Source organism: Cheilinus undulatus, linkage group 9 (assembly GCF_018320785.1).
Source record: "Cheilinus undulatus linkage group 9, ASM1832078v1, whole genome shotgun sequence".
NCBI lineage: Eukaryota > Metazoa > Chordata > Actinopteri > Labriformes > Labridae > Cheilinus > Cheilinus undulatus.
Window position 1 is genome coordinate 44251036 of NC_054873.1, and position 26148 is coordinate 44277183.

Sequence of the window (26148 nt, forward strand, 5' to 3'; positions counted from 1 at the left end):
TGTCTTTACAACAGTGCGCTGTTTGCTTTAAAAATTAATATTAACTTAAATTTTAGTTGGTTGTATTAGTCGACTGTTCCTATTTGTATTTGAATAAAAGTAGAATTAAGAGATTAACAATTTAATAAAGTTTAATCACTTTATGTAGGCATACTAATTCTACAGCCATGCTTTTGAAACATGATTTTTTTTTTTCTCAATATAATAAATATATATCAGAAGTGTTTATTCTGCCTGACATTAAGGCTAATTCTTATGTTTTAGCTTTACTTTGGCATGTTTTTTAAAACATTATTGCTTAATCAGTACAGCTCATTCTACATAGATGTGCTTTTTTCTGTCCCTAACCTTTACCCGAATATCTAACCCGAGGAACAAAACATTATGAGTATGTTTGTTGTTGTTGTTGTTGTTGTTTTTGTTTGTTTGCTTTGTATTTAAATATGATGCCATGCTTTTTGAACAATCATACGTGATGAACTATTTATTTATTTATCTATTTTTTAACCAGCTAATAAGATGCCAAGCACCACAAAAGTGCCTGTCCCCATGATCATGTATATTGTGTGAGGGCAGTGTTTAGGATCAAAATGTTTGTTCTGATATTTAAAAAAAATAAAAAGTGCAACATGGCCACCAGATTTACAATTCAAAAGACACAAAACATATATATATATAAAATTCTATAATAAATGTAATTGTCACTGGTATTACAGTATTTATTCAAATTCATGAAGTTAATAAGTTATCAAATAACATGGAATAAGTCAGTGTTATAAAATAAAAGAAATACTTTTTTTCGGCAAGTTCACGTTTATGTAGAATGTAGAATGACCCAAAGGCTGATTTAACGGATAGGCACAAATTTGTGTCTCCCACAATGTGACCAATGTTGTTTAAACCATGGTGGTAAAAAACAAGGAGAGACATTTTCTGAATTCTTCCATCATATACAGCTGTCAGTGTAGTCAAACAAAGTATAATTTCATATTTGTTCCACTAGATGGCGCCATTGCACTGTTTAACTCGCTGCTGTCCTTCATTATAGCAGATGGAGGCTAAAAGTAAAAGGGATTATTGCAGAAATAAACATAAAAACTGTATTGTTGGGAGGAAATGTTTTTAGAGGATGATTCTGCTTTGAATGTAAAGTTAATCACTTAGACCTATGCTGTCTATGATTCCAGTTGCAGTCAGGTCTTGAAAATCTTACTTTTAGAAAGCATTAGCTAAATAAAACCCAAAAAGAAATCTTATACACAACAGTTGTGGTGCCTTGCTATAGTCAGATTTTAAAAGGCAAGTCTAGGTTAAAGTAATATGTCTCCGACCAGTCAGGTGGCCCAAAAAGATCATTTCCCAACATTTTTAACAAAATCCGTGTCCTCCACAGAGAGCTGAAGGAAAACACAATGCGTCCCACGTTACCAGCCAAAGCTGTGTGATATTTGGTCGATAATATCAGGTAAATATAGAATAAAGAGTGAATTGTCACTCTAACATGGGGTAAATGTTTCTGTAACACTCTCTACTCTTCTCATAAACATGTTTCAACATGTTGATCCTCAACCGTTAAACTGCCAAACCACAGTTCAACTTATCAGACCCGCCAAACTTTGTCTGACTTCCGCTGTCAGTGACGCAATCATCTCCAGATCAGCCAATTGTAGAGAGGAGACAGCGCAGCTTACTTTGCACCAAAGGTGTATAAGAAAAGGCAGTGCCTCTTTGATTAGCTTCATCAACGAAGAATAACTTTGATAGTGGCAATGGCTGAAGGCGGAAAGAGTGTCGCGAAGAAGGGCAACAAGAAAGCTTTGCCCAAGAAACCCAAAGACGGCAGGAAGAGGAGAAAGGCCAGGAAGCAGAGCTATGCCATCTACGTCTACAAAGTCCTCAAGCAGGTTCACCCTGACACCGGCATCTCCTCTAAGGCCATGGGCATCATGAACTCCTTCGTCAATGACATCTTCGAGCGCATCGCTGGTGAGGCCTCCCGTCTGGCTCACTACAACAAGCGCTCCACCATCACCTCCAGGGAGATCCAGACTGCTGTCCGCCTGCTTCTGCCTGGAGAGCTGGCCAAGCACGCCGTGTCTGAGGGCACCAAGGCTGTCACCAAGTACACCAGCTCCAAGTAAACCACACATGGAGTAAACCACAAACCAACGGCTCTTTTAAGAGCCACACACTCTGACTGAAAGAGCAAATAATCTAGACCTAATGTTGCTGTATAAAAACAAGAGAAAGGTGGGTTAAAATATGCAAAAGACTAAACACCATACAATTAAAATATTGCATATTTTTTGTAGCTGAAGGGTCAAATAATTTCACAAATTTAGTGTGTGTTGCTGTGTTGTTATCCATGTTCTTCTGCAGTTCTTGATTATTACCTAGTGAGGTGAATTTCACCTCAAAGTGCTGAGATGTTTCGTAAAGAATAATCTGATAAATAAACAGATGTCCAGGACTGTAGTATTATCTTGCCAATCGATTATCCACTGCAACTAGTTAGTCAATGTCCTGATTTTTTTTTTTTTAACTGCTCCCAGCATGTTATTACAAATATCCAACATTCTCATGGGTCCTCTTTTCAGGTCTCGAATCTGAAATTCTGTCTTCATTGTAAAAGAATTTCATCCCGGATAGATTCAGGCAATTATGATGTTTAGTACACCATGGTTTTAAAAAACACAAACTGAACTTCTAGTTGTTAGAATGGAACAAAGAATTGCAATTAGAATAGTTACTCCTAAATGTTCTTCTTCTTCTTTAACAGTTCTTTACACTGTGAAACGCTTGTTTACAGTGGGATGCAGTTGAAGTGGTCGATGTGGTGAAATAAATGGTTTGAAATAGACTACTGGACATAAATCTTGTTGAGACTGGTCGATAGACACTAAGGTTAATGTTCAGTGATACGGCTATGCAGGACCTTTATTTTGAAATACCTCGCGGCGGAAGCAGGAAGTGGTGAGTGCATGTCAGGTGATTGACGCTAAACAGAGCTAAGAGAAGACGATAAAAGTTATGAAGAAAATACGTCTGTTACTCGTGAAAAGCAGTGTGGACCCAGATTTGACCAACACGCCGCCAGAATACAATGACAGGACGCAGGAGGAAAAAAAGATGCGTTCTCAGTTCAGCGTAATGCATGAAGTGTGCACCAAGCTTCAGTATCAAAACGTTTACTTAAAAGACCTTATTTTAAAAGATATTACCGACAAAAACATAATAATGATGAATAAAACAGATGATCAAGGAACTCGTATGCTGCTTTTTTCATTCTTTATTGCCATTTTCATTCACTGAGGCGAAATCTACGCCTGATAGTCAGCTCCACCTTCTGTAAATTCGCGGTCCCGCGGCAGGCGATACAAATCCTATCGGGGGTACTTCCTTTGGCACGACACCTGTCCGCTCACCTGTCCTCTCCACAGCTGACAGCTATAATGCATGATTCATAACAGCATCTAAATAGATGCATTCTGTGGCGCACGGTGCTCTTCCCGCTGTGTAACGTAAAGTTTTTATCTGTTCACGAATCCAGGTGAACTCACCTGCGTGCAGCACCTCCTCCGTCAAGGAGTTTTATGCTCCACAGACACCTGCTTGCTGAACGAAACATCAACACTAACAATATCCAATAGCAGTAGCCTATTCAAAATGACCCACCAGACTGTTGGTGAAAGTACCGACGGCTGTAAATTCGCCTGAAGAACAGCTGACTCACTGACAAAGGCAAAAAGCCTGAATATACGGTGGCAAAGTCAGCTCACAGACGGAGCAGAGACACAGGGTATCAGTAAGTGGATGGGCTGGTTCATCTCTGCATTTGGTGACCAAAAAACTATTAAATTCACAGCATTTGATATTTATATTTCATTGAAGAGCCTTTTTTCTTTTTAGGTGCAGTTTATAATTTTGTTCTAATTTTTTATGTTGTTATTTCATATGTTTTCAAAGATTTATTTTAGGGCTTTTTGCCTTTATTTGGAGAGAACAGGACAGTGGATGGTGTAGGAAATCATGCAGAGGAAGTCAGGAATACTGGGAGTATGAATCACCAACAGAAATAGGCTTACTGACCACAAAATTATCGGGAAATTGAATTTAATTTTTCTTATTTTATATCCCCACAAACATGTAGTTTATTTAGTTAGGAGAAAAGGTGACCTCACAGTGGTTTACTTGGCCTTGTACCATCTTTTTTGGCAAGTGATTTAGCATCAAATTCACAATATGAGTTAACTAAAAATAACAAAGTTGATCCTTTTGAACATTAAATAGCTGGTCTATATCTTGTTTCGTGTCCAACAGTGTTCTATGTTTTTATTTTTTTCTCTGTCACATTTTCATGTCACGTCTTGTTTAACATCTTACAGTTATCTGTGTAATTATCTGTTTAAGTTTATAATCAAGAAGTGTGCAATTTACGTGTAATATCATTTTTAATATTTTCAGATAATATCCCACACGTAAACATACGTTGTTTATCTTACTGTAAGACTGTAGTTCAGTTCTAAGCCTTGGCTGTGTGTGTATATTCTTGTGTTTATATTCTGTGTTACAGCTGCGCATTAACATAGTTAAAAACATAGATATGAATAAGTAAGTACGACACGCCCCTTTGAGCTGCGTGCCTGTAGCGAGGCTAAGCTAGTTGGGGCAAAGTGTGGGGGCACTCCGTGGTTGTAGAAAGCACGAAAACTAAAACAACAAGGATGCCTGCACATTGTGTTGCATGTGGTTGCACACTACGCCGTACGGTTGAAACAAGGAAACCGGGAATAACTTTTCATAGGTAAGAATAGTTTTTGGCTTTTTTCATTATTAAATCTTGTTGAGAGTTTCCAGTCTATGACAGCTTCAGTAACTATTTGGCAACAAGCAAAACACTAATGCGAGCTAGCAGCTTGACAGCCAAATACCAGACGATTAATAGTAGCTGTAGTATAGCTGTACTAGCAGCAGCAGTAGTAGTAGTAGTATCAGCATAGTTGGTGTACTACCGCTACTACTAGTAGTAATTGCATTACTATTATTACTACCACTACTATCAATAAAATATGAATTTATGATCAATTAAATAAATATTTATATAATGATTATATGTAATACTAAAATATAATATACGTAATATATATTATATTAATATATAATATGTTATAATGAGAAAATATATAAATTTAACCTGTATTAATAGCACATGTTTTGACGTTGACAATAACGTAAACCGCATGAAAATCGGTTGAGAAATGAGTAAGTTATCATTTATTTTCACTGTACATACTTAGCCTTTAATGGGAACGTTGCCCTCACCAAGGTGGCCGCCACGTAGGCACGTCCCTCAGCAGGCTGCTACAGTGCGCTGACACATCTAGTATTTTAAATCTATGGTTAAAAAGGCCTGGGTTAAATCCAATAAATGAGCAACACTGCAGTTCTCTGTCAGAGTAGGTATAGCAATGCATTGTGGGTAATTCCTTCACAGCAACGAGGCAATTAGAGCAGGTAACGTGTCTGAACATGTCTGTGAGAATGTACACTTAAATTACTATAAATGCACATAGAATTGACATGGCTGTGTCTAAGTTATTTTTAATTCTTTAACTTTTATTTTCGCCATGTTTTTATTAAGTTTACCCTTCGTTTTTGGCTGTTTTATCGCTTTAAAAGATTGCTAATATGCGCTAGCTAGCTGTTAGTATTGTGCTGTCCACGGGCTGCTGTATGTGCCGTTGCTTTGAGAAGTCAGCATTATACCCTGTTCTTTTGTTACACATGCAGGAAAATGCAAAATATGACTGTTACAACCCACATGAGCAACTTCAGAGAATGAGATAATAAAATGTGGTTTGAATGAGAGTCAGTGGGACGTTTTTGTCCACAAGTGACTCTAAAGAGGAGTACATTTTAAATCAGATGCTACACAAAAATAATTGCATTAAAGTCAATATTTTAGCAAATCGTTGACAAACCCAGGACTGGAAGTGGATGCTTTTGTCCTTCATGACTCAAAAGGGTATTAAATTTTAAATTGAATGCTACATAAACACTAATAATGCATCAAAGTCAATATTTTGGCTAACCATGGGCATATCTAAGCTGGATTTAGAAATAATGCCCCAGCCATTCAACATTTGGTTTAAGGAAGACACATTTTTTTTTTTTTTTTTTTAAATAAAAAACAACATTGACTTTAACTTATCAAACTAGCCTTTAAAGGGTTAAAATCCTCAAAATGATTAAATGTTTGGTAGTTTTTAGCAAAGCTGATGTTGTTAAAGAGATTTATGCAAAAAAGCACAGAAAATATCAACCTGTTCAGTTTTTAGAGCCTTTTTTGGAAGTGGACATTTATGTCCTTAATGATTTTAAAGGGTAGCAGATTTGTTTCACAGTGGTAGTAAGCTACCTTTAGTCATTAATTACCATTTTCCTTCTCAGTTGTGCCCATTTTAGCCACTTCTTTTTGGCAATTTTATACTGTTTTTGCCCTTTTTCACCATTTTTTGCCAATATAAGCTACCTTTTGCCATTGAATACCACTTGTTTCCTCTTTTTTTGCCACTTTTATCCGATTTTTGCCTGCTGTCACCATTTTTTGGCCAATTTTTTTGACCATATAAGCTACTTTTTTGCCATTAAACACCAGTTGTTGCCTCTTTTTTTGCCCCCTTTTTTATCCCATTTTTGCCCTTTTTCACCACTTTCCACCTATTTAATCCACGTTTTGCCACTAAATACCATTTGTTTCCCTTTTTATTTTGCTCATTCTTGCCACTCTTGACTTCTTTTTGCCCATTTTAGTCACTTTTCATTTATTTTTTTGCCACGTTTTTACCACGTTTGGACCATTTCTTTCCACTTGTACCTCATTTTTTGTGACCTCTCACCAATTTTTGCTACTTTCTGACCCTTTTCCCACATTTTTCTCCCCATTTTCAACCATTTTGTTGCTTCTTTGACCATTTTTGCCTCCTTGAACTTATTGTTATTGCTAATTCAAGTTTTGTTTTTGTTTTTTTTTTTGTTTGTTTTTTTTTTGACATTTTTCACTAGGGATGCATGATATTGTCGGCCAGATATTGGTATCAACAGATGTAAGCCAAAAAAAAAAAAAAAAAAAAAAAGCCAAGTATCAGTATCAACAGATATCAAATTTTGCAGATATTTACATCCAATATTTTGGCCATGCATATCAGCATATACCAACTGTAAAATTTGGCCATATACTAATAAATTAGTGGAATTTTAGGCTGAACCAACAGACCTGTGTAAGTTGAGATCTTTTTCTTTATTCACTCTCATTCTTTAAACTTTAACCCCTTAAAGCCTGTTGTATCATATTTGATACATACTTTTATGATACCTCTATTTAATTAATACAATCATAAATTACTGTAAACGTCTGAATACAATCCGAGAAATAATAAAAGTGCCCTCAAGTGGATTATTAGTTACCAAAAAAAACTTATGTACCAAATGAGATACAAAAAATTTATACGTTAAATTTTATGGGAATTTGGATTTTTTTTAATTTCAGTTGAAAGTGAAATAAACACTTCAGTTCAAAAACATTAGAATTTTCTGGCTATAATTTGTGTTCAGGCTTTAATGGGTTAAAGTGTATTTTAATTAAAAAAAAAAAAAAAGTTGTTTTTATTTTCACCCTTTAACCTAAAATTGTGTTTAAAGGATGGGATTTTTACTTATGTAAAACATATTTAAATATAGGTATCGATCACAATATTAGCTAAAATGAATCTATAAATATCGTGCATCCCTACTTTTCACCACTTTTATTGTAGCTCTTGCAAAGGTATTTTTCAATAATTTGGCTCTTTGGTTGAGTAAGTTTGAGTAACACTGCTTTAGGGTGAGCGAAGGGAGCCAGCACACTGTTGAGAATAATCCGGACCACTGAAAAGAGACGACATTCCCATCACTAGTAGCGAGAGAATGATTCAACATTTCATCTTAAACAGCTGTTGCATTTGACTTTAGGTTAAGTCTCAACTTATTAAAAAAAAGGGTTTAGATTCATATTCTCATGTAGTTAATTTATATTAAGAAAATAGAATATTTTACTGGTTACTGTCACTTGTATAACCCCCTACTTTTTACTTAAGTCAATTTATACATTACTACTTTTACTTCTACTTAAGTGAATTTTTATCAAAAGTAACTTTACTTTATTTCACCAGGCCAAAACCAGAGACAATAGACCTCTTTCTCTGTTTTCACCCCCAACACAAGGCAGACAAGCCTGTAGTGCAGAGGGCATTTTTTGCAAAGATGGAACAAACAGAAAATGTCTATCATACATTGAAGACAAAAAAGCGCTCTTCTGCTTTCTTTGCCAGGCTTCTGCTGGTCCAAGTGATTGCAGCTCCTTCATCACTGGCATGACCATCTTCACACACATCCACCTTAGAGTCAAAGAGCATGAGCAAATTTCTAATCACAGAGATTGTGCTGAGGCATACCTCCTCAGGTCTTCTATAAAGACTAGTAAGGACCTTTTAATAGGATCTCACATGTCCTTTCACGGACAGCACATACGTGAACATACTTAACATCTCTGAACTGAAATCTGTTGTGTCACAAGCTGAGTTAGAAATGCTGATTCATGCTTTTATATCATCCCGGCTTGACTATTGCAATTCCCTTTTCACCTGCTTGAAGAAATCGTCTCTTAATCGGTCACAGTTGGTTCAAAATGCTGCTGCAAGACTACTGACTAGGTCCACTAGGACAGCTAACATCACTCTGATTTTTTTTCCTTACGTTGGCTCCCAATTAACATCCGAATTTGTTTTAAGATCCTTGTTTATGTATATAAAGCCCTTCATGGGAAGACGCCTGATTACATTTTAGACCTGCTCCATCCCTACATCCCCAGCCGATCGCTCAGGTCTTCTGACCAGGGTCATGTCTACTCTTTGGAACTCTCTTCCACTCCAGTTGCGTTCATCTGCTTCTGCAGAGGCTTTCAAAAAGGAGCTTAAGACGTATCTTTTCAGATTGGCTTTTGAACATCTAAAATATTGATTTGGATATGTGCAATTTTCTATTGTGTCATATTTTTGATACTTTGCTGTTGTTTATTTGTTGTGTTTTCATTTTAACTGTCGTGAAGCACTTTGTGACATTCTGTGAAAGGTGCTATACAAATAAAATGTACTTACCTACTGACTTACCATCAACACAAGCCTCAATATGCGCTTCACAAAAGTCTTCCTGGATTTCTCGACACGTGCTTCAAAGCCTCAACACGGAAGGACACATCACTAGAAGTAATTGCCAAATTTTCTCACACGGTCAAAATACGATGGATGTGGATGAAATTCAAAAGATTCAAAGGAAAAACACAATTTCTCAAAAATCATGGCCAAGGAATAGTCACAGTCAAAGTTGAGTAACAAATTATAAATTCAGAACTTCAAAAATGTTTTAAAAGGGCATAAAGATTAATGATGGCTTCAGGACAGGATGTTGTATCAGTATAACACCAGTAATGTGTGTGACATATTTTGTGTCTCTCATCCTGATAGACCAACATGTATGGTCCAGAGGGGATTTCAGAGAGGACTGTGGACCCATTGTCAACATAAACAACTTCAGCTCAGCCTTCTAAAGCAACACATGGATGAGTACTCTTTATACTGTTGTTGAATTTCAATGCACCTTGCATTCCTCTTTTCCACATTATCAACAGCAGGATAGTGAGGCAGACTGGCACTGACTGACTGACTAGCTTGTTTATTGGCAAGGACCAGAAAAGTAGAGGAAAGGTGCTTGTGTAGGCAGAGCCCAGTGAATGTCCAAACTGGTGGCTTTATTGGGATTTTTCACATTTCAAGTTTTTAGTTTTCAAACGTCAGCTAGCTCTATTTTTAAAAAGAACATTTTTTAATTGTAATTATGTTCCCTCTAGTGGTTTATTCAGGGTATAGATAGTGTAATTCTAGTGTAACTTTGTAAAGCAGATGGATACGCCCGTTTCCTTGTTTTTCACTGGTGAATCCATCTTGCAAAGCTCCCATCTGAACCATTTGGGCCTGGTTAGAAAGTGACAGGACCAATCAACATCGAGTGGCAGTACTTTCAGGTACAGCAGAGTCGTGACGTAAACAAGCAGCAGCAAGAGCTGGTGCAGTTATGGAGGAAGAGATTAGCGTGGATGCTGCTAAAGCGCCAGTTTTATCAGAACTTGACAACATTTCTTCGTTAAAAGAACAAAGAACAGCAGTGAGTTGTTATCTTTTCAAAAACGACAAAAGTAGAGTACTTACATGTCTATAGTCACCATGTTTCGCATTATTCCTCAGTAGCTGCGCATGCGCAGCTCAATAGTGGCTACGTCACATGTTTTGTTGCTCTGATTGGCCCGTAGAGATGGGACAGACAGAATGTTCACCCAATCACACTCCGAGTTTTTTTCAAAGCCTCTGCCTTTTCTCAAACGTTTCCCATTGAAGCTTTCCCAGATGGATGTGTGAAACAAATCCATCTGGCATGTCAGGTTAATTCTAGTGTCCAACAGCCTGGCAAATTGGTGGATCCTTATGTTACTGAATCAAGATCTGTAGGCATTAAATCACTACATAAGTTTGTACTGTTTTTATAGGCTGCTCAAGGCTTCTTCAGGTTATTGATAACTGTATGAATGGTGGTCAAAACACCAAATGCATAGATTTTTTATCAAATTACATGAAACTTGTGCTGCTAGCTGGCTGGTTCCCCGTACTGCCGGTCTGGCAATGACTCCTGGGCCCCTTTTTCCCCCCAGTCCACCCCTTCCCTCATGTATAGCTTCAAGTGTATACAGTAGTAAAGTCAAAACTATATACATAATTTCACATTTCTTTACACTAGATGGTGCCATTGCACAGTTTAACTCGCTGCTGTACTTCTTTGTAGCAAATGGAGGCTAAAAGTAAAAGGGATTGTTGCAGAAATAAACATATTAAACCTGTATTGTTGGGGTAAATGTTTTATAGAGGATTAGTCTGCTTTGGATGTAAAGTTAACCACTTAGACCTACGCTGTCCATGATTCCAGTTGCAGTTAGGGATTGAAAATCTCCAAATTTATGTAAAGCAAATAGCTAGAATTAGTCCTAACAGAAATCTTATACAGAACAGTTGTGGTGCCTTGAAATAGTCAGGATTTAATAGTAAGGTCTCAGATATGATATGTTTTGTAACAACACAGAAAAGATAATTTCCCAACACTTGTAACAAAAGCCATGTCTTGAACAGAAAGTAGAAGGAAAACACAATGTGTCTCACGTTACCAGCCAAAGCTGTGTGATATTTGGTCAATAATATCAGGTAAATATAGAATAAAGAGTGAATTGTCTCTCTAACATGGGGTAAATGTTTCTGTAACACTCTCTACTCTTCTCATAAACATGTTTCAACATGTTGATCCTCAACCGTTAAACTGCCAAACCACAGTTCAACTTATCAGGCTCGCCAAACTTTGTCTGACTTCCGCTTTCAGTGGCGCAATCATCTCCAGATCAGCCAATTGTAGAGTGGAGACAGCGCAGCTTACTTTGCACCAAAGGTGTATAAGAAAAGCCGGTGCTTCCTCAAGTAGCTTCATTGACAGAAAACAACTTTGACTGTGACAATGCCTGAAGGTGGAAAGAGTGTTGCGAAGAAGGGCAACAAGAAAGCTTTGCCCAAGAAACCCAAGGACGGCAGGAAGAGGAGAAAGGCCAGGAAGCAGAGCTATGCCATCTACGTCTACAAGGTCCTCAAGCAGGTCCACCCTGACACCGGCATCTCCTCTAAGGCCATGCTCATCATGAACTCCTTCGTCAGTGACATCTTTGAGCGCATCGCTGGTGAGGCCTCCCGTCTGGCTCACTACAACAAGCGCTCCACCATCACCTCCAGGGAGATCCAGACTGCTGTCCGCCTGCTGCTGCCAGGAGAGCTGGCCAAGCACGCCGTGTCTGAGGGCACCAAGGCCGTCACCAAGTACACCAGCTCCAAGTAAACCACACATGGTGTAAACCACAAACCAACGGCTCTTTTAAGAGCCACACACCCTGGCTTAAAGAGCAAATTTTTTACTAGACTAAATGTAAGGATTTATTTAAAGTATTGGTAATCAAAGCATCTGGCCAACAAGAGAAAGGTACAAAAACTGCCTGAAGATTAAGTGGGGTAAATTTCAAATGTTGAATACATCATTTAAAATGATGCATGCTTGTTGAAAGTGGTGTGTCACTAAATTTCTCAAGCCTATTTTACTGATATATGTTGCTGTTATCGTTGTATCCACTAGGTAACATTTTATCTTCAAAGTGCTGAAATGTTTCAGGAGGACATATCTGGTTAAAAAAGAGACAACCCCCATACTGTTAAGTATTTTCTTTCAATTAATAAGCTACATTTAAAATTTAAACATTATGACTTAGCTCCTCTGTATTAATTTTAAAACCACTGAATTACTGATGCATTCAGACAGTGAGCAGCATGTTCAAAACACAAATTTAACTTCATCTGGTTATGAGAATGGAGCAACAGATTCTAGACATTTCACAAAGAAGGATTTACAGCTTATAACTGCCGTTGGTGGTTAAACCGCCATGGCTGGTAAGCATTTTTCTACTTCTGCTGTTTTACTGGAAGTTTCACCCATCATCATAAGACCCTCAGGAATCAGAGGGAAGAGTACAAGACTGATAAACTCAAGTAAAAGTACAATGACTTTGGTTAAAGTTTACTTAAGAGGAATTAAAGTAAAGGCAAATAAATTTACAAGTGAAGGTTACTCATTTAAAAGTTGCTTTTTCAATCAGTATAAAGTTTACTAAAAGTACTTAGGAGTTGTTGACGTTTTAAGAAACTTTTCAAAATGGATTAGGTTTTTGTTAGTTCATGGTTCATTCACAGTTCTACAAATTTCATCTTATATTAAAAAAATGTACAAAAATGTAGACCTATTTCTTTACTTACAAGATTACATGATTTCATAGAGTGATAGCAACTAAGGACTCAGGTCTAATAGAAAAACATCCATAGCACTCATTGAATTGATAACAGAAATTACAAATTGCATAGACAACATGCCTAGTGCCAGTGGAGTGTTTACTGATTTTTGAAAAGCATATACCAACGTGAATCATAAATTATTACTCTGGAGAGATGTTATTAGGGGGTTAGAAATGATCTGGGTGAGTAGCTGTTTGAGAAACACACAAAAGTTTGTAAGTACAGGTCAACATAAGTTTACATTTGGAAATTTATCCAGGAGTTCTTCAAGGGTTAAAATTTGACCCGAAATTGTTCATACTCTATATGAATGACATTTGCAGGTCATCAGAAGTAGAAATACCAGTCTTTTTCTAAATCACATTAAGATGAATGGATCTGATTGAATTTATCACAGCACAAATCATGTGTGAAGCATGAAACGCATTCCTCCTGACCAGTATCCAAAAACTGTTTTTCAGCAGAGAGGGGAAAGTTTACAAAATAATCCTTTTATAACAATGAAGGTAAAAGTATGGCTGTCTGATTTGTGAAACACTTCGGAAATTGAATTCAAACAAAGTAAACATATAATTCAGTGTGAGAAGTTGTATGAAAATTGTTTTTAAATAGATATAAAGAAGAGGAGAGACTTGGTTAACTGTTAGATTTGTTTCTATATTGTTTTCTCCGGTATTTATAAGGGGTAGATAACTGTGTTAGATTCACTATATTGCCAAAAGTATTCGCTCGCCTGCCTTGATTTGCATATGAAGTTAAGTGGCATCTTATTTTTAATCGACAGGGTTTAATATGACGTCGGTCCACCCTTTGAAGCTGTAACAGCTTCAACTCTTCTGGGAAGGCTTTCCACAAGGTTTAGGAGTGTGTTTATGGGAATTTTTGACCAATCTTCCACAAGTGCATTTTTGAGGTCACACACTGATGTTGGACGAGAAGGCCTGGCTCTCAGTCTCTGCTCTAATTCATCCCAAAGGTGTTCTGTCGGGTTGAGGTCAGGACTCTGTGCAGGCCAGTCAAGTTCATCCACACCAACCTCTCTCATCCATATCTTTATGGACCTTGCTTTGTGCACTGGTGCACAGTCATGTTGGAACAGGAAGGGGCCATCCCCAAACTGTTCCCACAAAGTTGGGAGCATGGAATTGTCCAAAATCTCTTGGTGTGCTGAAGCATTCAGAGTTCCTTTCACTGGAACTAAGGGGCCAAGTTCAGCTCCTGAAAAACAACCCCACACCATAATCCCCCATCCACCAAACTTTACATTTGGCACAATGCAGTCAGACAAGTACCGTTCTCCTGGCCACCGCCAAACCCAGACTCGTCCATCAGATTGCCAGATGGAGAAGTGCGATTCATCCCTCCAGAGCATGCGTCTTCAACCTTTAGAAAATATACAACACATTATGAAGCATGAAGCACAACAACAGTGGCCTACACTGTTGAGCAACTAAAGATGAACATCAAGCAAGAATCGGAAAAAAAAATCAATAGTGAGTACTTAATAAGTATCTTCAGTCCCTGGACACTTGTGGCTTTGTTGGAAGGAAAGGTGATCTTACACTTGCTCCTGTCCCAGCTTTTTTGGAAGGTGTAGCATCAAATTCAAAATGTGTGTATTTTTACAAAAAATAAAGTTGATCAGGTTGACAAGAAATATCTTAAACTATCTATATCTAGTTTCATTTCTAACAGTGTTGTTTTTCTTTTTCACTCTCTGTCACATAAACATGACACATGCTGTTAGTTTCTAACATTGTAATGTTATTAGTGCATTGATATGTGTAATTAACAATCAAGTCTATGGTTCAGATGTGTACAAAATACATGTAATGGTTTTTAATAATGTTCAGATAATATCTCAAAAAATATGAATTATAAATAGTTCATTTATAAGCTTTGGCTGTATGTTTATATTCTCATTGTTAGTTAAACGTTTTCAATAAATCTTGTCCATTTTAGAAAGTCTGACCATTATCTGAATGAAAAAGTTAAGATTTTAAACAGAAAAGTGTCTCTTTCTTTCTTTTTCTTTCAACCTTTCAGACTTTAATTGTGGGCTCTTTTATTTTGAACGCCAGAGTACCCCAGGGCTCAGCTCTAAGTCCCTTCCTGTTTTTAATTTACATCAGTGATATGTATTACCCACCCAGAGGGGAAGGACAAGTCTCCCACTTTGCAGGTGACCTTTGGCTACGTTCACAGTACAGTTGAAAGTGACCTGAATCTGATTTTTTTGCTCACATGTGACTTGTATCTGATTTTTTTCTGACATAGAGAACAGCACAAGTCATATTGAATCTAACCGTTTCAAATCAGATTCAGATCACTTTCGTATGTGGTTCCAAATCAGATACTTATCTGATCTTTTGGAAGTTGACTGTAGTGTGAACAGGTAAAAAAAAAAAATCAGATCTGAGAAAAGATCAGAACTGAGCATTAAGGCCTGCGGTGTGAACATAGCTTTTGTTACTGGGCATCATCAAAAAACCCTCGATACGCTGCGATAAAACTTCAGAGGAGCATCAATGAGATGGAAGCCTGGGCCAACATGTGGTGAGGAAGTAAACCCTTCAAAAACACATTGTGTGGTCTTCTCAGAAGCCCCCCACAATAACCACAGACTTCTCTTGACACTCTATAGAGAACCTGTACAGGCCACCCCCACTGCAAAATTCCTGGGTGTAACATTTCAACAAAACACAAAATGGACTGTTCACACTGACTTAATGTAAAGAGAGGCAAGACAGAGGCTCAACCAGTTAAAGGTCCTCTGCAGAAGACAGGGAGGATCAAGGCCAGAGACAGCTTTAAGAGTGTACCAGTCTTAGATCAGATCCCTTTTTGAATATGCCATACCTGCATGGTGTAATGTGGGGACTACACAACTGCAAAAACTGCAAAGAGTCCAAAACCTAGCAATAAAAATGTGCTATAGACTCCCCACTTACACAAACAACCAATACGTCCATGAACTCTGCGGCCTGATGACACTACAAGAGAGACTCTCTGTCCTCGGTCAAAACTACATTCAGAGAGCCAAAAAAACAATCCCTCACTACAGCCGGCAATAGAGACAAACAAACCCAGCCAGATTCATTTGTAGCACCCCACTCTCAGTTTTAATTGGTTTTAATTAGCTCTTAATTTAATTGATGACATGGTTTTAGTTTTCTTAGGTTTTTAAGATAATACAGGAATTGTATTTTTTATCACTAGCTTTGTATTATCTTTTTACCAAAAGACAGGACGTCAAATTTTATTTATTTTATTTATTGTATTTGTTTTTAAACAGGATTAACTACACTTGTTTTTAGATTTCTGGTTGTTTTAATTAAAACAAATATGATTATTTTAGGAGTTTAAGGAAATCTGACATAGTAGTCTTTTATCACTGAGTCTTTGATTTTAAGAATTTTAATTCTCTCAAACAAGAAGAACATGGTTTTACAGAAAACATAAAACCACCAAAAAAAAACTTTAAAATAATGAAAATATACAAAAAAAAGGGGAAAACATATAAGCAGTAGAATATCGAAAATGGAAAATAAGAGGGTTAAATTATTTGGTGATTGTGAACAGTGACTTGATTAACCAGGCTCCTTCTCCCCCTGGACCCTGGACCTGCTCAAGCCGAGAACCGGGACTGAAAAGGACTGCTAGTCCTGAGCTGTTGCTACAGGAACCACGTCACTGCTGCTGGAGAACGATGACGGAAGTTGTGTAATATCTATGATAACTATACAGAAACGACTTGATTTCTGATTGGACGATACAACATACGCTCAGTCTGACCAATAACAGACCGTCTAGGCGGAGCTCTAAGGATTTATATTCTCGTAGACTGATTCATTGGCATTTACATTCCCATCACTACGTCTTTTGTTGTATTAGTGAAACACAAATACCGATACTGTAATCATGTCTGGAAGAGGTAAGCAAGTTGGAAAAGCTAGAGCCAAGTCTAAAAGTCGATCCTCCCGTGCCGGGCTCCAGTTCCCGGTCGGACGTGTCCACAGGCTGCTCCGCAAGGGAAACTATGCTGAACGTGTGGGAGCCGGAGCCCCCGTCTACCTGGCGGCTGTGCTCGAGTACCTGACTGCTGAGATCCTCGAGCTGGCTGGCAATGCTGCTCGGGACAACAAGAAGACCAGGATCATCCCCCGTCACCTGCAGCTGGCTGTCCGCAACGACGAAGAGCTCAACAAGCTGCTGGGAGGAGTCACCATCGCTCAGGGAGGTGTGCTGCCCAACATCCAGTCTGTTCTGCTGCCCAAGAAGACCGAGAAGGCCGCCAAGAAGTAGACCAGACCACATCCGCCACAAACAACACAACGGCTCTTTTAAGAGCCACCCACATGCATCAAAGAGCTTTCCCTTTGATATTCGAAACATAATCTTGTATTCGTCGGTGAGTTCACAGGTGAGACTTGACACCAAAACACGCAGGAAATTATCCACTAAATACTCTCTTAGGCCTATTTAGTCCGGTTAGGACTGAAGTTTTAATACTCCATCCTCATTCTTAACATAGTAATCCCCCGATCAAGAGGGTTCAATCGGAAAATGACACTGCTCTTCTTAAATATGATAGCTATTTGTTTCAAACTCCATAAGCGATTTGTTTAGAATTTCTTCTCACACAATACCCTTACCAATCTGTAGGAAGCCTGTACATAATGTACCTTTTAAGATACCCCTACCACTATTCATACTTGAGTTTTATTAATATTGTCTTTTTGCACTTGCTTTATTTTAAATATTCAGTCACCTTGTTACTGAATAAATGCATTGCATAGTATGGCAGAGTGTCTAGACAGAAGCCTCTCCTCACTGTAAAGTATGTGAAAGCCAGGCCAGGATCTCTGGAGGCCAGTCACCTCTCTTCCCTGATTGCTCATTTTGGCCAGGGGACCAGCTCTTGGAAGAGTCCCAGTTAAGTCAAAGTTCTTCCATCTGGCAATAATGGAGGCCACTGTACTCTTGGGCAGTGGTTCTCAACCTTGGGGTCAGGAGACCCTGAGAGGGGGTCTCCAGGTCCCCTAAAAAACCTATGAATATTTTTTTAAACTACACACTTGCCACTTTACACCATTTTTTTTTTACCCCTTCTCATCACTATTTACCACCATTTTTAACACATTTTCTGCCATTTAACAACTATTCTTGTCCATTTGAAACTCTCTCCACCACTTTTTTTTCTTCCTGTTTTTGCCACGTCACCTTAATGTTGCCTCTGTTGACCCATTGATGCTACTATTAACCCCCCACCCCCACATATACACACACCTTTTTTTTTACACTTTTACATCCAATTACAGCCACTTTTCAACTCCTCTATACTACTATTTATGCCCATTTTGGACACTTCAACCAATTTTTGCCACTTTTATCTAATTTTTTGACACTTCTAACCCATTTCTGTGACTTTCACCACCTTTTCCACCATTTTTTTCTATTATTAACCAATTGTATCCATTTTGAAACCATTTTAATTATCTTTAAACAAATGGGATTTACAATTTAAGAAGGCAATTTACTACACAAATGATTAAAAATATATATATTTGTTTCTTTGATCACAGTGGTTATGTTTTTCAGGTTAAAAATGAAATATGGATATCACAGCTTAACTTTACAATGGACCATGTTTTTTTTTTTTACCCCCATGGGCCCCTAGTTTGGCTGGGCTCCAGAAAGCTCTCCTCTTTTTCCCCCTTTATGGACAGCCTTGTTCCACGCATGACTATTCCATGCATGCATGGCTGTGTTCAACCATCTTCAGGTGTAGTGGGGGTCCCTTGGTCTCTTTAGCACCTTTATTTTGGGGGCCGCAGACTGAAAAGGTTGAGAACCACTGTTCTCTAGGGAACCTTATGTGCAGCAGACATTTTCTCTTACCTTCCCCAGATCTGTGATTTGAAACAATCTGGTCTCTAATTCTGCAGGCAGTTCAGTCGATCTCATGGTTATGTGGACTCCAGTGAAAGTGTAAAACAACAAACACAGCGGAGATCCAGATATTTTTAATGGGGTACTGAGTTCAGATTAATGAGAATAAAATGAGTTGAACTGACTGTAGCATCAGGCTGCAACATAACAACATTGGTCATTCTTCAACTAAGGTACATTTTGGTCAAGGAAATTTTAGAAAATCTAACAAATATTTTTAGAAATATTTTGATATGTTTTACTTTTCCGCCATGTGCAGAAACCCTTTCTGATAGTGGATGTGATGAAATTATTTAGATATAACATCTATCTGTCATCTACATTAAAGGCTCAGGATCCTTTGCAGGAGTTTTGACTTAACTGGCTGATGAGAGTGTGAATCCATTCACCTCAAACATCAACGTTTTCTACAATATTCAAATTGTCTGTGATATTTTATTTTGGGTTTATAAGCTACAACCAACAAAATAAAAGGAAACCATCACTTGAAATATTGCAGTCTCTGTCTTATGAAATTATGTAAGTTGCACTTTTTAAATTTAATTACCAACAAAAATCAACTTTTACTTAATTCAAAAACTTTATTTGTCCCCAAGGAGCAATTAAAGACATGCTATTCTAAAGGGTCAAAGGTAGTCTTGAGCCTGGAGGGACAGTTCAGGGCCTGTGCCCTTTTCTGTCCATGGTAGGGTTGAGATTCTGGTTGAAGAAGAGGGAGGCAGAGGACTCGAGAGGATGAGACACATGTGGGTACCAAGAGAAAAAAAAAATGCTATTCTAATGTTATGCACCAAGCTTTTATTTTGAAGGATTCTCTTAACCGGATGAGAACGAGTTTAAAGAATCAGATTTGACACAGGAAGAGACAAAAGGCGGGCTGAGCTCGCGCTCCCACACGTCCGCAGGAAGAATTCATAAACACGCCTTCCACCAGCGAGTTGCATCAGTTTAGCTTCGGTTAGACCTTCAAAACTTCAAAATGAGTGGACGTGGAAAGGGAGGCAAAGGACTCGGTAAAGGAGGCGCCAAGCGTCACCGTAAAGTTCTCCGTGATAACATCCAGGGAATCACCAAGCCAGCTATCCGGCGTTTGGCTCGCCGCGGTGGAGTCAAGCGTATCTCCGGTCTCATCTACGAGGAGACCCGCGGAGTGTTGAAGGTTTTCCTGGAGAACGTCATCCGTGATGCCGTCACCTACACCGAGCACGCCAAGAGGAAGACTGTCACCGCCATGGATGTGGTCTACGCTCTCAAGAGACAGGGACGCACTCTCTACGGATTCGGAGGTTAAACTGTCATACAGACTTCAAACACAACCCAACGGCTCTTTTAAGAGCCACCCACTTATAACAAAGAGTGGTCATCCATTTTAATATACTTATTTTCTATGCTCTGTATACTATGATCATCTATGTCAAAAGCATGGTGGTGATAACCTGATAAGCCAGACTGACTTGTTTTCACACATCGATTCGCCAGTGAAAAACAAGGAAACGGGCGTATCCATCTGCTTTGTAAGGTTGTGGTTGTGAGTAATATGAAAGGACTTGAAATTATTATGAGTAAAATGCCATAGCTGCACACAGTAAATAAAGTCTCCTGTTTCGGACTGGTCAAGCTTTCTTGGAGAAGAAGGGACCGAGTTGAAGGTGCTAAAATGACCTGTGTGGATTGAAGACAATACAAGTGATTTGGGGTCTCCAGTTGGATGTGAATCTGGGTGTTCATAACAGCCAATCCTTACATCCTTTTCAACAACATCCATCTTTTATGAATTTTAATCCGTATGTTACTGAATATAAACATAATTATTCCCTTAAGAGTGATATACCCCTCCATCCCCATTGATTTAATTTCATTTGTTTCATTTATATTTTAGATGTCTCATATTTCTCTGAAATATTTTATAACTTACACTCTCAATCTTAATCTGTTGATATCCTGATTTTTTTTTTTTTTTTCTTCTCTCTGTTATGAAGCACGGCTCCAAAAGCTGTTATGTTTCAAAAGGACAACATGAATAAAGCTGAGTTTTTGAAAAAATATATCTTTAATTTGACATATGGGAGAGGAGTAAAAAGTAGTGTATTTCTATGTTTTGTAAGTGTAAAAGTACTGGTCACCCTCAATAAATGAACAAAATATATGTTTTATATAAAAATAAGTCCTGACCTCAGTATTTTCTGAATCCATGCACAGATTAGACAGGTGGAAACTAAACGTAGTGGGGTAAGTTAAAAGGGTGAGCTAGCACCAGTGTTTCACATTATAAATTAATAGTTAGTGAATTTATTCAATTCAATTTAACTTTATTTGTATAGCACATTTCATACAAACGTAGACTCAATGTGCTTTACACAAGATAAAAACAGACAGTAAAAGCAATAAAAACTTGAACAACCCCCACACACACACCCAACCACCCACCCCCACACACACACATAAACACAGAATACACATATACAATACAGCTTATGTTGTTCTTTCTTTCAGGACAACATATCCAAAAATGCAAAAATACTGCAGGTCTAACAGTTGAAGGCATGAGAGAAAAGCAGAGTTTCATAGCACTCTTAAAAGAGCTTAAAGTGTCTACAGCTCTCAGGTCAGTTGGCAGCTTGGCCCACAGAACAGCACTGTAATAACTAAATGCTCCTTCACCAGATTTACCTCTAACTTTAGGTACATTGAGGAGGCCCATATCTGAAGATCTGAGTGATCTGACTGGATTATAGTCTGTGAGCAGGTCAGAAAGGTATTGAGGTGCCATACAATTCAAAGATTTGTAAACAAGAAGCAGAACTTTACAGTTAATCCTGTATTGGACTGGAAGCCAGTGAAGATTTTTCAGAATTGGTGTGATGTGTTCCGTTTTCTTTGTTCTTGTTAACACTCGAGCTGCACCATTTGGATGAGTTGGAGTTGGTTTATGGTATTTTTAGGGAGTCCAGTATAGAGGGCATTACAGTAGTCAAGTCTGTTGGATATGAATGCGCGAACCAGTTTTTCAGAATCAGATTGAGACATGAATGACCTGAGTTTAGAAATGTTTTTTATGTGGTAAAAGGCTGTTTTGGTGATGGAGGTTATATGATCTTGGAAGTTTAGATTATTATCAATTATAACACCGAGGTTTCTAACATGCTCACTGGGTTTAAACGGAAGTGTAGATGGAATGGATAGGAGTTCTTGTCTTTGTTTTTGTGGACCTACAATCAGGATTTCTGTTTTGTCTTTGTTGAGTTGTAGAAAGTTCTGTGACATCCAGTGGTTTATTTCATCAATGCAATTAACCAGATTATTAATGGGAGTGAGATTATCAAGAGACAATGAGACATATAGTTGAGTGTCATCAGCATATGAATGGTAAGAGATATTGTGTTGTTGGATTATGGGACCAAGAGGACGTATGTAAAGACTGAATAAAAGTGGGCCTAGGACGGAACCCTGTGGCACCCCACAATCCAGACTGAGATTTGCTGATTAGAAATTGTGATAGTGAAAATGTTCTGTCTTGTAGATATGATTTGAACCACTGAATGCCTGATCCTGAGAGGCCTATGCAGTTTTCTAGTCTGTGTAGTAGTATGCTATGGTCAACTGTGTCAAAGGCGGAGCTTAAATCTAATGATACTAAGATGGAGAGTTTGTTTGAATCGTTGTTGAGTTTTAGATCGTTGATAACCTTGACCAGTGCTGTTTCGGTGCTGTGATTGACTCTGAATCCTGATTGGTAGACATCGTACAGATTGTTGTGGGTTAGGTAACTGTTTAATTGATTGTAGATGACTTTTTCTATGATTTTACTGACAAAGGAAAGGTTGGAGATGGGCCTGTAGTTGCTGGTTATTGAAGGATCAAGTTTGTTATTTCTGAGTAATGGAGTGATAATGGCATGCTTGAGAGAAATGGGGAAATCACCAGACTGAAGGGAAGCATTAGTAATATGTAGGAGATCTTGTAAAAAACAGTGAGAGACGCATTTGAATAGTGTTGTGGGGATGGGGTCAAGAGCAGGTAGAAGACTTGAGATTGCATATTATTTTCTCAAAATCACTCATGTTAACAGGTTGAAAGGTGTGCATTCTAGTATGGACAGTTGTGCAAAATCATGAGTATGGAGGGTTGGAGTTTCCGTTATGTAATTGTAAGGTGTTCGATCTGGTGATAGAGATTTATTCTTTGAAGTAAGCAGCGAACTCATTACACTTACTTGATGACAGAAAGTCAGCAGGAGTTGATCTGGTGGGATTATTGCAAAGTATTTGAATATGACTAGTTTAGCTCCACAACTAAAGATACCAGTAAGATTTGAAGTGATACTTAACGTAGGCTTGACAGGATACATGTTTATCCTGATGGATATTTAAAAAAAAAAAAAAAAAAAAAAAAAAAAAGCTGTTTCCAGGATAAACTTTAATCTGAGAATCTCTTAGATTAGATTATTAGACTAGATTAGATTAGATTAAACTTTATTGTCACTGTGCATTTCACAGGTACAAAACAACCAGAAGTGCACTAGCAGTTATAAATAACATATGATACAGTATACAGAGTGCTAAAGATATGTAATAATATAGATATGTGTCTACATGAATATCTATTTTGTTTGTCAGGTATGAACAGGTTATAATTAAAACCATGATTTTACAGACTCTTAGAGTCTGTGTTGATGTCTTCTGCTGTTTAAGAACTACAGCTAAAAAAAACAAAAGGGATTAAATGACCAGTGTGTGTTTTAATGTTGGTAACAATTAGAACTCTGTCATGTTTGGACTTTTTAAAGTATTATTCACTGATAATGATAGGAGGCTGTTAAGGCTGATTATGCATGTGATTTAAACACTTCTGGAAAACTAAAGCGAAATCCATTACTCAACAGATCATGATGTTGGAGGAAGATGTATCAGGTTGTGTATTTTTTTTTTTTTTTTTTTTACTCCGACTTCTTGATGCTGAATGGTCTTTGAGACAAATATGACAGGTGGTCTAATAAATTTGATAAGCATTGTAGTTTGGGAACCTTTTTTTATTACATAGTTTCTATTTAAATTTTAATTCATGAAATAGAAACTTAAAATCATGAGTTTAAAACAGGAGTGTCAAACTCATATTGAGTCCGGGGCCAGATTTGCTCCAATGAGAAGTCCTGAGGGCCGGACTATTTAGGCCAGGATTGTGAAAGTCAAACGCGGATTCTGAATTTAGGTCTTACCAAAGAGCCTAACAAGGTCAACATTTAAACATAAACTGTCAACCCCATTTTCGCAATTAGTAAAATATGAAAAATACAACACTGATAATAAATCACTGTGAGATGAAAAAGTCAAAATGATAAGTTTAAAGGCTCAAAGTCTGAGATAAAAAGTCAAACTTAATAAAAGGTCAAAACGTGAAATTTAAAGGCAAAATGTTTTTGAGAGGCAAATGAGAAAGAAATTCAAAATCAAGAGTTTTAAAGATAAAAACATGACTTAGAATTGTGAAACTTGTCCAAACATGAAAAAAAGTCAAAATCATAAGTTTAAATCAGAATTGTGAGATGCAAAATTGAAATATGAAATGACATATCCACCTTCCTGACCTTTTATCCAACTTCTTTTGACTCTTTACTTTTTCAGATTTTTATAATTTAACAAGTATACTTTAAATCATCAATGTTAAGTTTACACGTTTATACTGGAGGAAATCTGCAGACCTCATACTGGTGGGCCAGTTATAATGGAAAGCTCTTATGATCTTGCAGGTCAGATACAACTGTACCACAGGACTTGAGTTTGACAACTGTGGTTTTGTCAGAATTCTGTGAACCTTGTGAAGATCTAAATATCAGATAAAAAGTCAAGAATCACTAAAAAGATATAATTCAGTTTGAGTGCCTGACTGTAATTTCATGACATTTTATTCTATACTTTAATTCTTCCTCTTCTCTCTCAAGGAATGTCATAATTACTCCTGTGGGGTTCAAATATCTTTCTACATGTGTGGCAGCACAAGAACAGCTTGTCAGAATGTAAGCTCTTAAACATGGAGGTGGCTCTTAAAAGAGCCGTTGTGTTTCCTTAAACTACAGTGTGTTTAAGCTCTCTCTCCACGGATTCTGCGGGCCAGCTGGATGTCTTTGGGCATGATGGTGACCCTCTTGGCGTGGATGGCGCACAGGTTGGTGTCCTCAAAGAGACCGACCAGGTAAGCCTCGCTGGACTCCTGCAGGGCCATGACTGCCGAGCTCTGGAAGCGCAGGTCGGTCTTGAAGTCCTGAGCGATCTCTCGGACCAGGCGCTGGAAGGGCAGCTTGCGGATGAGCAGCTCGGTGGATTTCTGGTAGCGACGGATCTCTCTGAGAGCCACGGTACCGGGCCTGTAACGGTGGGGCTTCTTGACGCCGCCGGTGGCCGGGGCGCTTTTGCGGGCAGCCTTGGTGGCCAGCTGCTTCCTGGGGGCTTTGCCTCCAGTGGATTTACGAGCGGTCTGCTTGGTTCTTGCCATCTCTTCGAGAGCTTTTCTCCTTCAGTCAATGAAGATATGAGAAAGTGTCTGTGAAGCCTTGTTTATATAGCCTGAGCGCGAGCGGGAGCAAGTCTGATTGGGCAAATGAATGCACGTGACACAGCAGAGGCAGAGCACAGACTGTAGAGGGAGAGAAAAAGCTCCCTCGATGTGGACATTTAGAAGATATTATTTCAGTCATCTAATAATTAACAATAATTATTCAGAATCAAGCATACAGCATCGTGGCATAATTGCCTGAGATGTTTTTGGCGACGTTGTGATACCTGCCTAGTTCTACTCTCCTATCCCTGCTGATCCATTGTGCCTTCTGTGATGATTTGTGGCTCTTTTATGCCTTAATATAAAATATTATCCTCCCAGAACCTTAAAAAGGGAAACTGGGCTTAGGAGTTATTTATTGCGAGTCACATGAACCACGCCTGTACAGTAGGCTTTAATTTGCCACTTTGAATGAATTTTGCTGCTTTCTTTCTCCTGAATTTGCCATTTTCTTCTTTTTGCCCGCTTAAGCTGCCCTTTTCCATTAAATGCCCCTTTTAACCCGGTTTTGCCACCATTTTACAGCTTTTTGTCCATTTTTACCACCTTTATGCTGCTTTTTGCTCTTTTAAGACACTTTTCACTGATTTTTCGCTACATTTTTGCCACCTGTAACTCATTTTTT

General features: G+C 38.1%; 5 protein-coding genes across 7 annotated transcripts; 4 read left to right on the forward strand and 1 right to left on the reverse strand.

Moving 5' to 3' along the window:
• Positions 1 to 1761: 1761 nt before the first annotated feature.
• Positions 1762 to 9659, forward strand: LOC121514862 (late histone H2B.L4-like). The gene is made up of 2 exons (XM_041795244.1): positions 1762 to 2250; positions 9561 to 9659. Exon 1 carries the CDS (start codon positions 1770 to 1772, stop codon positions 2139 to 2141), a length of 372 nt encoding a protein of 123 aa, XP_041651178.1. The 5' UTR covers positions 1762 to 1769; the 3' UTR covers positions 2142 to 2250; positions 9561 to 9659.
• A 1826-nt stretch (positions 9660 to 11485) lies between these two features.
• LOC121514861 (histone H2B-like) lies at positions 11486 to 14045 on the forward strand. Its single transcript, XM_041795243.1, has 2 exons — positions 11486 to 12014; positions 13804 to 14045. Exons 1-2 carry the CDS (start codon positions 11647 to 11649, stop codon positions 13808 to 13810), a joined length of 375 nt encoding a protein of 124 aa, XP_041651177.1. The 5' UTR covers positions 11486 to 11646; the 3' UTR covers positions 13811 to 14045.
• A 2873-nt stretch (positions 14046 to 16918) lies between these two features.
• On the forward strand, positions 16919 to 24430 carry LOC121514856 (histone H2A-like). Of its 3 annotated transcripts, XM_041795239.1 has the most exons (3): positions 16919 to 17320; positions 22849 to 22855; positions 24395 to 24430. In XM_041795239.1, exons 1-3 carry the CDS (start codon positions 16941 to 16943, stop codon positions 24428 to 24430), a joined length of 423 nt encoding a protein of 140 aa, XP_041651173.1. In that variant the 5' UTR covers positions 16919 to 16940. The 3 variants fall into 3 exon arrangements, with proteins under 3 accessions (XP_041651173.1, XP_041651171.1, XP_041651172.1); XM_041795237.1 differs by lacking the exon at positions 22849 to 22855 and having other exon boundaries at positions 16919 to 17309; XM_041795238.1 differs by lacking the exons at positions 22849 to 22855; positions 24395 to 24430 and having other exon boundaries at positions 16919 to 17324.
• On the forward strand, positions 19859 to 21101 carry LOC121514868 (histone H4). The gene has a single exon (XM_041795250.1). It carries the CDS (start codon positions 19951 to 19953, stop codon positions 20260 to 20262), a length of 312 nt encoding a protein of 103 aa, XP_041651184.1. The 5' UTR covers positions 19859 to 19950; the 3' UTR covers positions 20263 to 21101.
• A 619-nt stretch (positions 24431 to 25049) lies between the features above and the next one.
• On the reverse strand, positions 25050 to 25460 carry LOC121514854 (histone H3-like). The gene has a single exon (XM_041795235.1). It carries the CDS (start codon positions 25458 to 25460, stop codon positions 25050 to 25052), a length of 411 nt encoding a protein of 136 aa, XP_041651169.1.
• Positions 25461 to 26148: the final 688 nt, after the last annotated feature.